The 12341-nt window shown below is 46.3% G+C and overlaps 1 protein-coding gene across 3 annotated transcripts in view; it reads right to left on the bottom strand.

Annotated features, from left to right (window-relative positions):
• LBP (lipopolysaccharide binding protein) overlaps positions 1-12341 on the bottom strand; it is a 42338-nt gene that overhangs the window by 25794 nt on the left and 4203 nt on the right. For all 3 annotated transcript variants that reach the window (XM_057529901.1, XM_057529902.1, XM_007193134.3), the window contains exons 3-8: positions 11149-11277; positions 8221-8376; positions 7550-7613; positions 3734-3797; positions 1313-1404; positions 6-182 (exon numbers count right to left, since the gene is read on the bottom strand). In XM_057529901.1, coding sequence (XP_057385884.1) covers positions 6-182; positions 1313-1404; positions 3734-3797; positions 7550-7613; positions 8221-8376; positions 11149-11277 — 682 coding nt within the window. The remainder of the gene's footprint in view (positions 1-5; positions 183-1312; positions 1405-3733; positions 3798-7549; positions 7614-8220; positions 8377-11148; positions 11278-12341) is intronic.

Here is a 12341-nt window from a genome sequence, read left to right as displayed (position 1 = left end):
CTCACCATGTCATCTGTGATGGAAAAGTTCAGGAATCCCACTTTGTGATAAACTAGGCTGGCGGTGTTGAAGGCATAATTAGAGATGGCAAAGTAGATCATTCGGCTGTGTTCCTCAGGAAGGCTCATGACAGGAGCAAGGAAGGCAACTGGGGAGCGGTGATCACGGCTAAAAATTTCCCCCTGGAGAGAGAGAATCCATTTGAACTTTTCTAAGTCTATCCCAGGGCTGGACACCTGAGCTAGGTAGTTGCCTATAGAGTCTGATGAGGGAACATGGACAGGAGGCACTGCCTGAAATGCCACCATTAAATAAGTTTTCCTTGGAATCTAAAAAAAAGGGTACAAATGAACTTATTTACAAAACACAAGTAGAGTCACAGATGTAGGAAACTTATGGTTACCAGGGGATAAGGGGGGGAGGGATAAATTGGGAGATTGGGGCTGACATATACACACTACTATATATAAAATAGATAACTAATAAGAACCTGCTGTATAGCATGGGGAACTCTACTCAATGCTCTGTAATGACCTATATGGGAAAAGAATCTTAAAAAAAAAAAAAAAGAAAGAGGATATATGTATATGTGTAACTGATACACTTTGCTGTATACCTGAAACTAACACAACATTGTAAATCAACTTTACTCCAATAAAAATTAAAGAATAAAAAGGATGTTTTCCTTTGGATCAAAGTGTGTATCCAGAAACCCTTAATGAAACGATCCGCAGAAGCTTTTGGTCTATTAACCTATAGGACCTCCTGGCCGGCTCCTCTACACCACTGAGGGCCAGCTCTGATTGACCTCACCTGCATGGTGGGAAAGGTGAAAGAGGGGAGGAAGGGGGAAGGGAAGTTTCAAGGCGTAAGTGATGTAAGACAGCCTGGGATGGGCTTCCCTCGTGGCGCAGTGGTTAAGAATCCACCTGCCAACGCAGGGGACACAGGTTCGAGCCCTGGTCCGGGAAGATCCCACATGCGTCTGAGCAACTAAGCCCGTGCGACACAGCTACTGAGCCTGTGCTCTAGAGCCCGTGCTGCGCAACAAGAGAAGCCAACGCAATGAGAAGCCCGCGCACCGCAACGAAGACACGGCACAACAACAACAAAAAAAGACACCGTGGGAGGATCCTGGCTCTGGCAACACCCCGCAGCAATCCATATCGCCCTGCCCTTGAGACAGTGGGAACCACGGGGAGATGAGGACAGATCTGAAGCCAGGAGAACAAGAGGCCCCAGGAAGGGTTGACCCTGAGGCGACGCCACACCGGGCCTGGACCCGCCCAAGCCCCGCCCCAGACTCTTTTACCTTAAACATCACGTCCAGTATTTCCGCTGTTGCCTGAGGGGCCTCCATTAAGCTGTAATCAATCCCAGCGAAAATGTCCATCTCCATGGTGACTGTGAACGGGGGAAGGGCAGAATTAGGAGGCCGGCGAGGGAGAAGGGGTGAGGGCTCTGGCTGACCCACACTCTCTGTGACTTTCTTCAGCGCCCCCTGCCCCTCCACCTTAAGCCCCTCCACCCAGCCCAGTGCTGGGGGCAAAGAGCTCCTTTGCCAAGAAAGAGATGACATGGGTTCTTCGGTTCCACTGGTGATTTAGCCACAAGGGGGCTGGTATGCTTAGCCCAGAGCCTGAGCAGTTTCCAGAGTCTCACATACTCAGACACACAGTCACACACACACACAGACACATAGACAAACACACACATACCCTGAGGGCAGGAGGAACTCAGGTCTGGCAGCCCTTCCACACCTAGGAAGCCACACAATAGGAAAAACTCTCCAGCCGAAGCTATTGCTCCCCAAGTTTACAACCAAGACCTTGATCTTCCGGGAAACCAGCCTCCTACCAGTACGAACCAAATAACCAGGAAGGCTGGGCCATGTCCAAAGGGCCCAGAGACTCCCCTCCAAGGCCCTGGAGGGATGGGAGTTTTCTGTCCCAAGCACTTGGGGATCTGTGCCTGCCTGGGTCTCTGCCGAAGGGGAATGTCAACAGGTGAGTGTGGAGGACCTGGGGGCCAAGGCATGAGAGAATACCTCAACAATTTGCCAGGGCCTGTTTCTGCCAACTTTATGTGTGTAGCCTAGATCCAGGGCCTCCACTTGCTCCATGTGAAGGGGAAGAGGTGGTGTGAGGCGATCCCTGCCCCACTGTTGGCAATAGCAAAGGACGGCAGCAAACCTACATATCCAGCAGCTGGGGACTTATTAAATAAATGGAGACATCCGTTAAGATAGAACACTATGCAGCTATTAAAATGAATTCCCTGGTGGTCCAGTAGTTAGGACTCCGTGCTTCCACTGCAGGGGGCACGGGTTCAATCCCTGGTCAGGGAACTAAGATCCTGCAAGCCACGTGGCGTGGCCAAAAAAAAAAAAAAATGAGGTCTATTAAAACCACTTTGGAAAACTGTTTGGCAGGATCTGGTAAGGCTGAACCTATGCGCACCACAAGAACCTGTAATTTCTCTCCTGGGTATGTACCCAAAGACGTGCATCCACAGGAGCTAGAATGTTCACAGCACCTACCCACAATGGTCTAAAACTGAAACTACCCAAATGGTCTTCAGTAGTACAATAGATAAATAAATGGAGAGACGTGGACACAGTGGATTACACAGCAGGAGAATGAATGAACTCACGATATGCAACAATATGGATTGACCTCATATTTTAAAGTTGAATAGGACTTCCCTGGTGCTGCAGTGGTTAAGAATCCGCCTGCCAGTGCAGGGGACATGGGTTTGATCCTTGGTCTGGGAAAATCCCACATGTCGCGGAGCAACTAAGCCCGTGCGGCACAACTACTGAGCCCACGTGCCACAACTACTGAAACCCGTGGGCCTAGAGCCCGTGCTCCGCAACAAGAGGAGCCACCGCAATAAGAAGCCCGCGCACGGCAACGAAGAGTAGCCCCTGCTCACAGCAACTAGAGAAAGCCCGCGCGCAGCAACAAAAATCCAACACAGCCAAAAATAAATAAATAAAATAAAAATAAAAAAATAAATAAGTAAATAAATAAAACGTGTATCCTTTAAAAAAAAAGTTGAATAGAGAAAGCCTCCAACTCTTGATAAAAGACTCTACTGTATGGTTCCATTGGTGTACAAAGTGCAAAACTAATCTTTGCTGGGAGAAGCTGGGTTAGTGGTCACCCTGAGGGCTGGGTAGTGTCAGAAGGAGACACGAGAGGACTCTGAAAGGCCAGTCGTGTTCTGTATATTGATCTGGAAGCTGGTACGTGCATGTGATCAGTTCATGAAAAATTTCTAAAAACTCTTCACTTATGATTTGAGCACTTTTCTCTCTGTATTAACTTCCACACAAAAGTTTTAAAAAATGAGGTCAATTTGTATGTGCTGATGTAAAAAAATCTCCAAAGTAAACAAGTTACAAAAGAACAATGTCCCTATTATTATAGACTAATATATATATTCATAATTATGCATATTCACATATATTCATGAACAAAAGGAATACATATGTGAATGTATAGTCATATGCTTATGTATGTGTATATTTATATTTGTACATTCAAAGGAAATATCTGAGAGTATACACCCAAAACAGAGGTTACCTCTTGGAAGAAAATATGGGGAGAAAAGGGGATTTTAATTTTAACTTTCAACACTTCTATTCCATGTAAGGTTTTATAAGGTACATGTATGCACTTACAAAAATTAGTAAAAATCAAGTATCCTAGGGATGGGTGGGGTGTCCTACCTGGCAGAGTTTGGAGATAAGGCTGTAGGTCAGAGGTCACCGAGTCCTGGATTATTTTGCATATCTGAAAAATATGGGAAGAGAAAGCCTGAGTGAGTTCCCTGGCTTTGGTCTGGCCCTGTGCTAATTGCTTTAGTTCCATTATTTCACTTATTTGCTAATTGGTCATTGATTCTACAAAAATGTATAAGTGCTTATCATGTGCCAGGTACTGAGAAAGTAGAAATGATCAAAAACATGTCGGCCCCCATGTAGACCCCAGTAGGGTCCAGTTGGACCTGTCAAAGTCCATCCCAGGACTGGAAATCGGAGCTAGGTAGTCACCTATGCAACAGATGAGAGGACATGGCTAGAAGCACCGCCTGAAACTCCATCATGAAAGACCTTTTCCTTTGGGATGCCCTGGTCTCCCAGGGTCTAGAGTTGAAATAGCAGAACTAGACAATAAGTAGCAATAACCACACAAATAAGTGTATACTTAACGCAGATACTTCTTAAATGTCATCACTTAACAGGTTAGCTGGATTGATCATTAGTCCCCATGTCCCCTGCTGCCCATGGAAGACTGAACCCTCCCATCCAGCAGACTACCACACACACTAAGCACTCAGAATTTTTTGCCCCAGTTGAGCTGCGTGCTTCTCAAGAAAAGGAGATGTGTGTTCTCTAACCTGTTTGCTTTCCTTGTTATTGCAATCACTCAAATTATTTCTTACGTAAACCCATGAAATATGACTGAGACAAGAGTTGTTTCTCTGAAAACCTATGTTTTCTTTCCTTCTTTTTTTTTTTTTTTTTTTTGGCCATGCCTCATGGCTTGAGGAATCTTAGTGCCCTGACCAGGGATCAAATCTACACCCTCGGCAGTGAAAGCGCGGAGTTCTAACCACTGGACCACCAGGGAATTCCCAAAAACCTATGGTAAGTGTTTTGGAAAGGTGAGTTGCTTAAAGAAAATGCTGGTAAATTGGTGTGGACCAGAAAAGCTTACAAGGAAGACAATCATAAAAATCTAGACGGATTCTGCATTGGGATTGCTTTGCAAATGTCTTTATATTCTCATTGTGGTTAAAGAAGTCTGAGCTGGAATCTGTAGCAGATGCATGTTGAATGAAAGAGGGACAGTGCAATGCCAATCAAGAGACTGTTTACAAAGAACAGTTCTGGGCCTAGGTCAACTGAATTTACATTTACTGTATCTTAAAACATTTGGATTCATATGTAAATATTTTCTTTGTTCAGGTGTGTATGAGTGAGTCTTCACTTTAAACAGCTTTTTTGATTAACCAGCTATCACCTATGGTGCAAACGGATGCACAGATACAGCGGAGGGAGGGGAACGTGGGCAGGGGGGTCCAAGAGCATGGATGGGGCCCTGGCCTAGTGAGGGGGTCACCGACGGCTCCCTTGAAGAGGTGGCATTTTAAGGGCAAGCTAAAGGGTGAGCAGGCATAAACCAGGCACAGGGTTGTGGGGAAGGACTAAGCTGGGGGTTGGGCAGACAAGGGGTGAAATCTTCACCTCCCTTTGCAGCCGGCCCAGTTTCTGGGAGAAGAGTTTGGTAGTGGGGAGCTGCCAGAAATAAAGCAAAGAGGTGGTGAGGAGCCTTCATGGTTGGTTTCAAAGGAGCCAGGAAACTCTGTCGACCTCACCCAATGGGGGAAGGGAGGCCTTCAGGTGCTTCAGCTCCAGACACGCAGTAAGGTCTCCCAGAGAGGCAGGTTGGGGCAGTGGTTAAGGGTGTAGTAGGGAAGTCTGAAAACCTGGGTTCAAATCCTGCTAAGTCTCCACTGGCTGTGTGACCTTTGCAGAATCTCTCTCTGCTTTGGGGTCCTCACCTCAGGATACAGTGACAAGGCCCAGTGCTTTCCAGGGTGTTTGGCGGGGGGTGGGGTGAGGTTATAAGATGATGAGTGTATATGGCCCAGAGAGTAAGCACTCAGCAAGGACTCATTATGCTTAGCCCTGCCAGTCAGATACCACATCCCTCCCTGAATGGGGAATACGAACGGTCCTGCACCAGGCTCTTAGTTGTCCTGGGAGAAGAAGATTTCTGAAGCCCTATAAAGATCAGGGGTCAGGACTTCCCTGGTGGCGCAGTGGTTAAGAATCCGCCTGCCAATGCAGGGGACAAGGGTTCGAGCCCTGGTCCAGGAAGATCCCACATGAGGCTGAGCAACTAAGCCTGTGCGCCACAACTACTGAGCCTGTGCTCTAGAGCCCGTGAGCCACAACTAATGAGCCCATGTGCCACAACTACTGAAGCCCGTGCGCCTAGAGCCTGTGCTCTGCAACAAGTGAAACCACTGCAACGAGAAGCCCCCGCACCACAACAAAGAGTAGCCCCCGCTCACCGCAACTAGAGAAAGCCCACGCACAGCAGCAAAGACCCAACGCAGCTAAAATAAATAAATTAATTAATTTTAAAAAAAAAGATCAGGGGTCAGGGGAGATCTCCCTCTTTCCTGAGACACCAGCCCCTGCAAGGCCTTTGGTACAAGCTGCTCCAAGCTCCAGGAAATTCAAATCCTGATCTAGCCTCTTGTCAAGGTGACCACTGAACAAGTTACTCCACGCTCAGAGCCTTCTCTGTCAAATGTGGGAAACGGTATCTCTTTCAGAGGCTGTGGTTAAGATCCAGCGGCATTGCCTATGTGAAGTGATTAGTACAGTATTCTTAGCCAAACCACAGGCTCAACAAATAGCCACCATTATTATTACAAATAAGAATAGTTATACAGTGACACATTCTGTATAACATTAATTATATTAATTTATCAAAATAATAATTATCAGGGTAACTTATTATCCTGATAATTATTATATTATTATTAATTGTAATATGGTACTATTTTTATACATTATTATTATTAATCATTATTATCTCCATCATCAACAGGGGAGTATAAATCCAAACCACTGAAGAATATTATGTCCCACTCAGAAAGGCATGGCAACGTGGCAATTGGCAATGGGGTGCTTGAGAAGGAGGCTGGCATATTTCCCAAGCTCACCTAGACCCCAGGACAGCAGGATAAGACAAGGAACGAAGGCAGCTTGCTACATCCAATCTGTGGGGTCTGCATGCTATTCTCTCTTCAACCACCAGGAGGCACTCAAAGCCAAACCAGATGTTGAACCAAGAGCAGTGTGTGCCCGCGTTTTTTTCCTCCTTTGTTACTTTCTCCTTCCCAAGCACAGTCATTGCTACAGACACAGCTCCAGGTATATGATACCCCAGAAATGGGATCTTGGGGTGAAGTGAGTGAGTGGGAGAACTGAAAGTTAACATAAAACCTCTTTCTTTGAGCCAGAGATTCCAAAATTTGGAGATTTCACATAATTTTTTAATGGGAAGAACTGACACTCTGTTGCTGCTTCCGTGCATACAAAGCAGATGCTCATCGCCCAGGTAGGAACCAGAACTCCCACCTGGTCCACACACTCCCAAAATTTCCTGCTTGGTCTCTGCAGGCACCTAAGTGTTGATTTTCTTTTTTGCGTTTGTGGCCTGCAGGGCCGGGGCGGGCGGTGAGCAAGGCCAAGCAGGCGTGTCCATTTGGCCCCTGCTGCTTTACCCTTGGCCAAGCATCTAACCATTTTCTGTCTAACTGGATAGACTCGGAGCCCAGAGACCTACATTTTGCCCCCAGCTTTGCCGCACACCAGCTTCATGACCTTGATTTGTCCTCTCTGGGCCTTGAGCCCAAGTGTGCCTGGGCCAGCCCCTAGGGCTGTTCAAGGCCAGAGCCCATTAAGGACTTGGGCCCAGCCCCTTGAGCGGCTCGGCAGTGCCAGCCCCTTGGACATTCTTACCTTGCTCTCCAATACTCTTCGGAACTTGGACTCGATCTGATGGTGGAAGAGATTCAGCAACCACCTGGGGAGAGAAGCACGGTGGGCGATCAGCTGTGTGCCACTGAGTGCAGGGACAGGGGGGCAGTAGGGAGAGCCAGGCCAGTCCCCGAGGGAGCCCTCCCCACCCCACTCTGGTCCCCTGCTGGGTCCCAGAATCCTGGATGGGACGAATATGCAGAGTCCCAGTTCCAGCACACTCACTGATTCAGTGCATCTGGCATCCCAGCCCCCTGCTGTGTCCCAAAGTCAGTAGATTTGGGGCAGGGGCTGGAGAATCCATGTTTTTCTAATCAACAGAACTGAGAGTTGAAGAGACTTGCTCAAGGGTTTATATATTTTCCACAAACTCTCCTTTGGCCAAAAGTCTTTGTGTTCCTTCAGTAGCCAGATTGCACTTGCCTGTTGGTGGTGGAGTTTGTGTTTTGGTGGAGATGGCACGCCAGTACTCCGAGCTTAAATCTGCTTCTGTTAATTTCAGCAGGTCCCCCAAAGAATTACCTCCAAGTGCACGTGATATACCCATGCATTACGCCTGGACCCTCATGCTTATCGGTGGCCAGGCCTTGGGCTGGATGGGCCTCTGGCTGCAGCCAGGGGTCAAGCTGGTCAGTGTCCCGATGGTGACCTACCCCAAATCTCCCGACATGTGCACCTCCACATCACGGATGGCGCTGCTGCAGCTAGAAACAGCGACCTTGGGTCTCCCAGAGGGCTCGCTGCCCAAGAGGAGGTTGACTGAAATGGTGATGCCCTTGACCTTCACGTCAAAGGAGCCGTCTAGTTTCCTAGAGGAGATAAGAGAAGTAGTAATTGATTCCTAGACTAGGGTCGGCCACCATTTGGGGGGAAAATATAAATCTCAATTCTTACCCCCAAATCAGTGAAGCTGCAGTAAAAATTTAATTACAAAAATTATTACAAATATTTATTACAAAGCAAAGATTTATTACAAATAAGACCATAAAAGATCAAGAAGAAAGCTTGGGTTCATTTACTTATGGTCAGGGATGGGCAAAAGCCTTTCTAGGTTAGATCCAAGTCTCAGAAGCCATAAAGGAAATGGTGGATAAACTTGCCAGCACTGAAAATTAAAACTTTAGTGAACAACAACAAAAAAATGCCATATGCAAAGTAAAAAAAAAATTGCATCTTGATCCAGGCAAAGAGCTAATTTCCGTAACATGTGAGCTAATATATGAGTTAATTTCCTTAATACACAAAGAACAAGCCTATACAAAGAAATAAGGAGAGGACAAAAGGAAAAAAAAGAGATCAAAGATATGAACAGGAAGTTCAATTGCAAATAAGCACATGAGAAGTTATTAAAAATGAAAATAACAATGATGCCAGTTTTCACCTAACAGGTTGTTAAAAAGTTTAGAAGTTTTCATACCCAGTGCTTGTGAAGATATGGGAAAACAAAACACTGGTTGGGAAAGCACATCTAGAACACAAACTGGTGGGATCTATCCTGATTTTAACCACAAATCTTTGGCCCAGTAATTTTACTTCTAAGTCTTTACTCTGTGGCTCGTCCAGTCAAGATATATGTGTGGGGCAGCTCACTGAAGCATCATGGCTAATAGCAAGAAATGAGGAAACAACCTTAAATGTCAACTAGTTGGGATAGGTTCAATAAGTTGTGGGCATCTATGCTATGCAGCCTTTAAAAAGAATGAAGCCAAATGTGGTCTAGTTATACAGTGAAATATTACCCATCCATACAAAAGAATAAAGCACTGATGCATGCTGTAGTGTGGATGAACCTCAAAAATATTATGCTACATGACAAAAGTCAGAAACAAAATGTCACATACTATACGATTTCATTTATATGTCCCGGATTGGCAAATCCATAGAGACAGAGGCGGGTCGGTGGTGGCCCAGGGCTGGGGGAGGGGGAAATGGGGAGTTAGTGCTTAATAGGTATGGAGCATCTTTTGGGGTGATGGAAATATTGTAGGACTAGGTAGAGGTGGTGGTTGCACAACACTGTGAATGTACTAGATGCCACTGAATTGTATACTTTAAAATGGTTAATTTCATGTTATGTGAATTTCATCTCAATAAAAATATTACAGGGACTTCCCTGGAGGTCCAGTGGTTAAGACTTCCCCTTCCAATGCAGGGGGTGCAGGTTTGATCCCTGGTCGGGGAGCTAAGATCCCACATGCCTCGTGGCCAAAATACCAAAACATAAAACAGAAGCAATATTGTAACAAATTCAATAAAGACTTTAAAAATGGTCCACATCAAAAAAAAAAATCTTAAAAAAAGTTACATTAAAAAAAAGTTTAAAAAAAAGAATAAGGTAGATATTCATATGCTCATATAAGAGATCTTGAAGAGTATGGCCTGATTCCTGTCATGGAAATTGAATAAATATGCAAATATAGGTGACCTATATACTGAGCATCTTTCTAAAGCAGTGTTGTCCAACAGAAATATAATGTGAACTACATGGGTAATTTAAAATTTTCTAGTAGCCACATTAAAAAAAGCAAAAGGAAAAAGGTGAGAATCATTTTAATAGTGATTAAAATGAATCATTTTAATGATTCATTAAAAGTGAATCATCATTTGATATGATTATCATTTCAACATGTGATCAATGTAAAAATTATTAATGAGATTTCTTATGTTCTTTGCTGAATCTTCAAATCTGGTGTTTTACACTTACGACAGATCCCCATTTGTTCCAGCCACTTTTCATGTATGCAGTAAGGACATGTGGCCAGAGGCTACTGTGTAGGACAGGGCAGGTCTCCAGTGTCAATATGGCCAGGTCGCCCATAGTTGCCCTCCTGTTGTGGGCTGAATTGTGTCCCCCCAGATTCAAATGTTGAAGGTCCCTCAGTAACCAGAATGTGACTGTATTTGAGACAGTGATTCAGTTAAAATGAGACCATTAGGGTGGGCTAGAGTCCAATCTGTCATTCCAAGAAGAGGCGATTTGGACACACAGAGAAGCACCAGGGATGCAGGCTCATGGAGGGATGACCATGTGCGGACATGGCAACAGAGCAGCCATCTGCAAGCCCAGGAAAGAAGTCTCAGAAGAAACTAAACCTGCCCACATCTTGATCTTGGACTTCCAGCCTCCAGAAGTGTGAGAAAATAAATTTCAGTTGTTGAACCCCCTAGTCTGTGACATTTCATTATGGCAGCCCAAGGACACTAACCCACCTTCCATCCAAGGACCTCAGAGGTCAGAGAACAGTTCAAAGTGCTGGAGAGGTCATGCCCCTGAGAGCTATCCCTGACCAATGGCAAACAGGAGGTTGGGGTACCTCAGAGGTGTGCTCTGCCTACACTGTCCCCAGGGGTCCCTGGGAGGGTTGAGCTCCAGTAGCTGCCACGCCGACCTCCTTCTTCCCCACCTCACTTCTGCACACCTCCTCTATGTTTCCTTAGGTCGCTCCCCAGATAAAGTACTTGCACTTGAATTCTTGCCTTGGGGTCTGCTATGGGGGAAGCTAGGAACACCTTGGACCCAAGAAGGGTGGAATGAAAGCCAAAGCCAAGGTTCCGAGGGCCTGGAAGCAGAGTCAACTTACAGTATCCGCTTGCGCACCTTCCACTTGCCCTTGACTCTGATGAAGGAGTCGGAGATGGAGAAATGCAGGCCGTGGCTGGGGAGGGGCTTCAGAGCAGAGCCGAGCAGCTCACAGCTGTGGATGTCCAGGCTGGAGAGAGACCCACAGAAGCGGCATCAGCCCGGAGGCAGAGGCAGGTCCAGCCTCAGCAGGGGTCTGGCTCTCGCCCCCATCCTACGGGGACTAGGCCAGCTGAGCCTGCATCAGACGGGCTTCTGGCTCCCCACACTTACCTGCTGTGTGCCCTGCACTGACCAGGCAGCCATGCCAAGTACTTTACATGCATTATGTCAGTTTGTCTCACAGAGGGGTTCAGCACTGTTCAGGTTCCCTTTTTACAGAGGGGGACATAGAACCTCTCAGAAGGGATGCATTTGCCCAGAGCTGCGCAGTCAGGATCAGAGCTCATGTGCCCCTGGCTGGGGTCCTGAGTAGGGTGCATAGATGCACCCCATCATCCCTTTCCTCCACACCTCCAGGTGGGGGAATCAGATTCAGAGAAGGCCGAAGGCAGCCTCAAGAAGAGACACAGAAGGGCTGGGAGAAGCAAACCAAGATGACATGTATTGTGGAGCCATCAGTGGGAAAAGAATGGTCAAGTTCCATCTTCTTTGCCCAGTACACAGTAGGTGCCCAATAGATGTTTACTGATGGACTGAATAAAAAAAGGACTGAATGAAGCCATCAGTGGTGAGCAGAGAAGTGCGTGATGAGCTGTGGGCTCAATTGCCCCCGCTCCATTGTCAATCCTTCAAAAAAGTGTTTGATGCCTTTTTTTAAAAAAGCATCAGCTGCTCAGGTCTAAATATCCTTTGAAGACTCAGCTCAAATGCCACCGCGTCCAGGAAACTTTAGCTGACTCCTCCAGATGTGCCAACTTCAGGGCTAAGAGGGCACCTACATCTAAAATTTAAGGTTTATTTAAAACAATGTTTAAGGTCTATCTTCCCTTCCAGGCTACATCCAGTGGCCAGGCCAGAGCCTGGATTATCCCTCCAAAGAGGTAGCAAGTTATCCCCATTTTACAGATAAGGAAGCTGAGGCTCAGGTCACACAGCTAGTGGGTCTTCATTAATATTTGTTGTATGAATGAATGAAGGGGCCCAAGTTCCTCCCAGAACTTCCCTCTGAATTCTGCGAGGAACCATCCCACC

Source organism: Balaenoptera acutorostrata, chromosome 15 (assembly GCF_949987535.1).
Source record: "Balaenoptera acutorostrata chromosome 15, mBalAcu1.1, whole genome shotgun sequence".
In the NCBI taxonomy this organism is placed as follows: domain Eukaryota; kingdom Metazoa; phylum Chordata; class Mammalia; order Artiodactyla; family Balaenopteridae; genus Balaenoptera; species Balaenoptera acutorostrata.
Note: the sequence above shows the minus strand (reverse complement) of the source record. Positions and strands in the feature narration are given on the sequence as shown.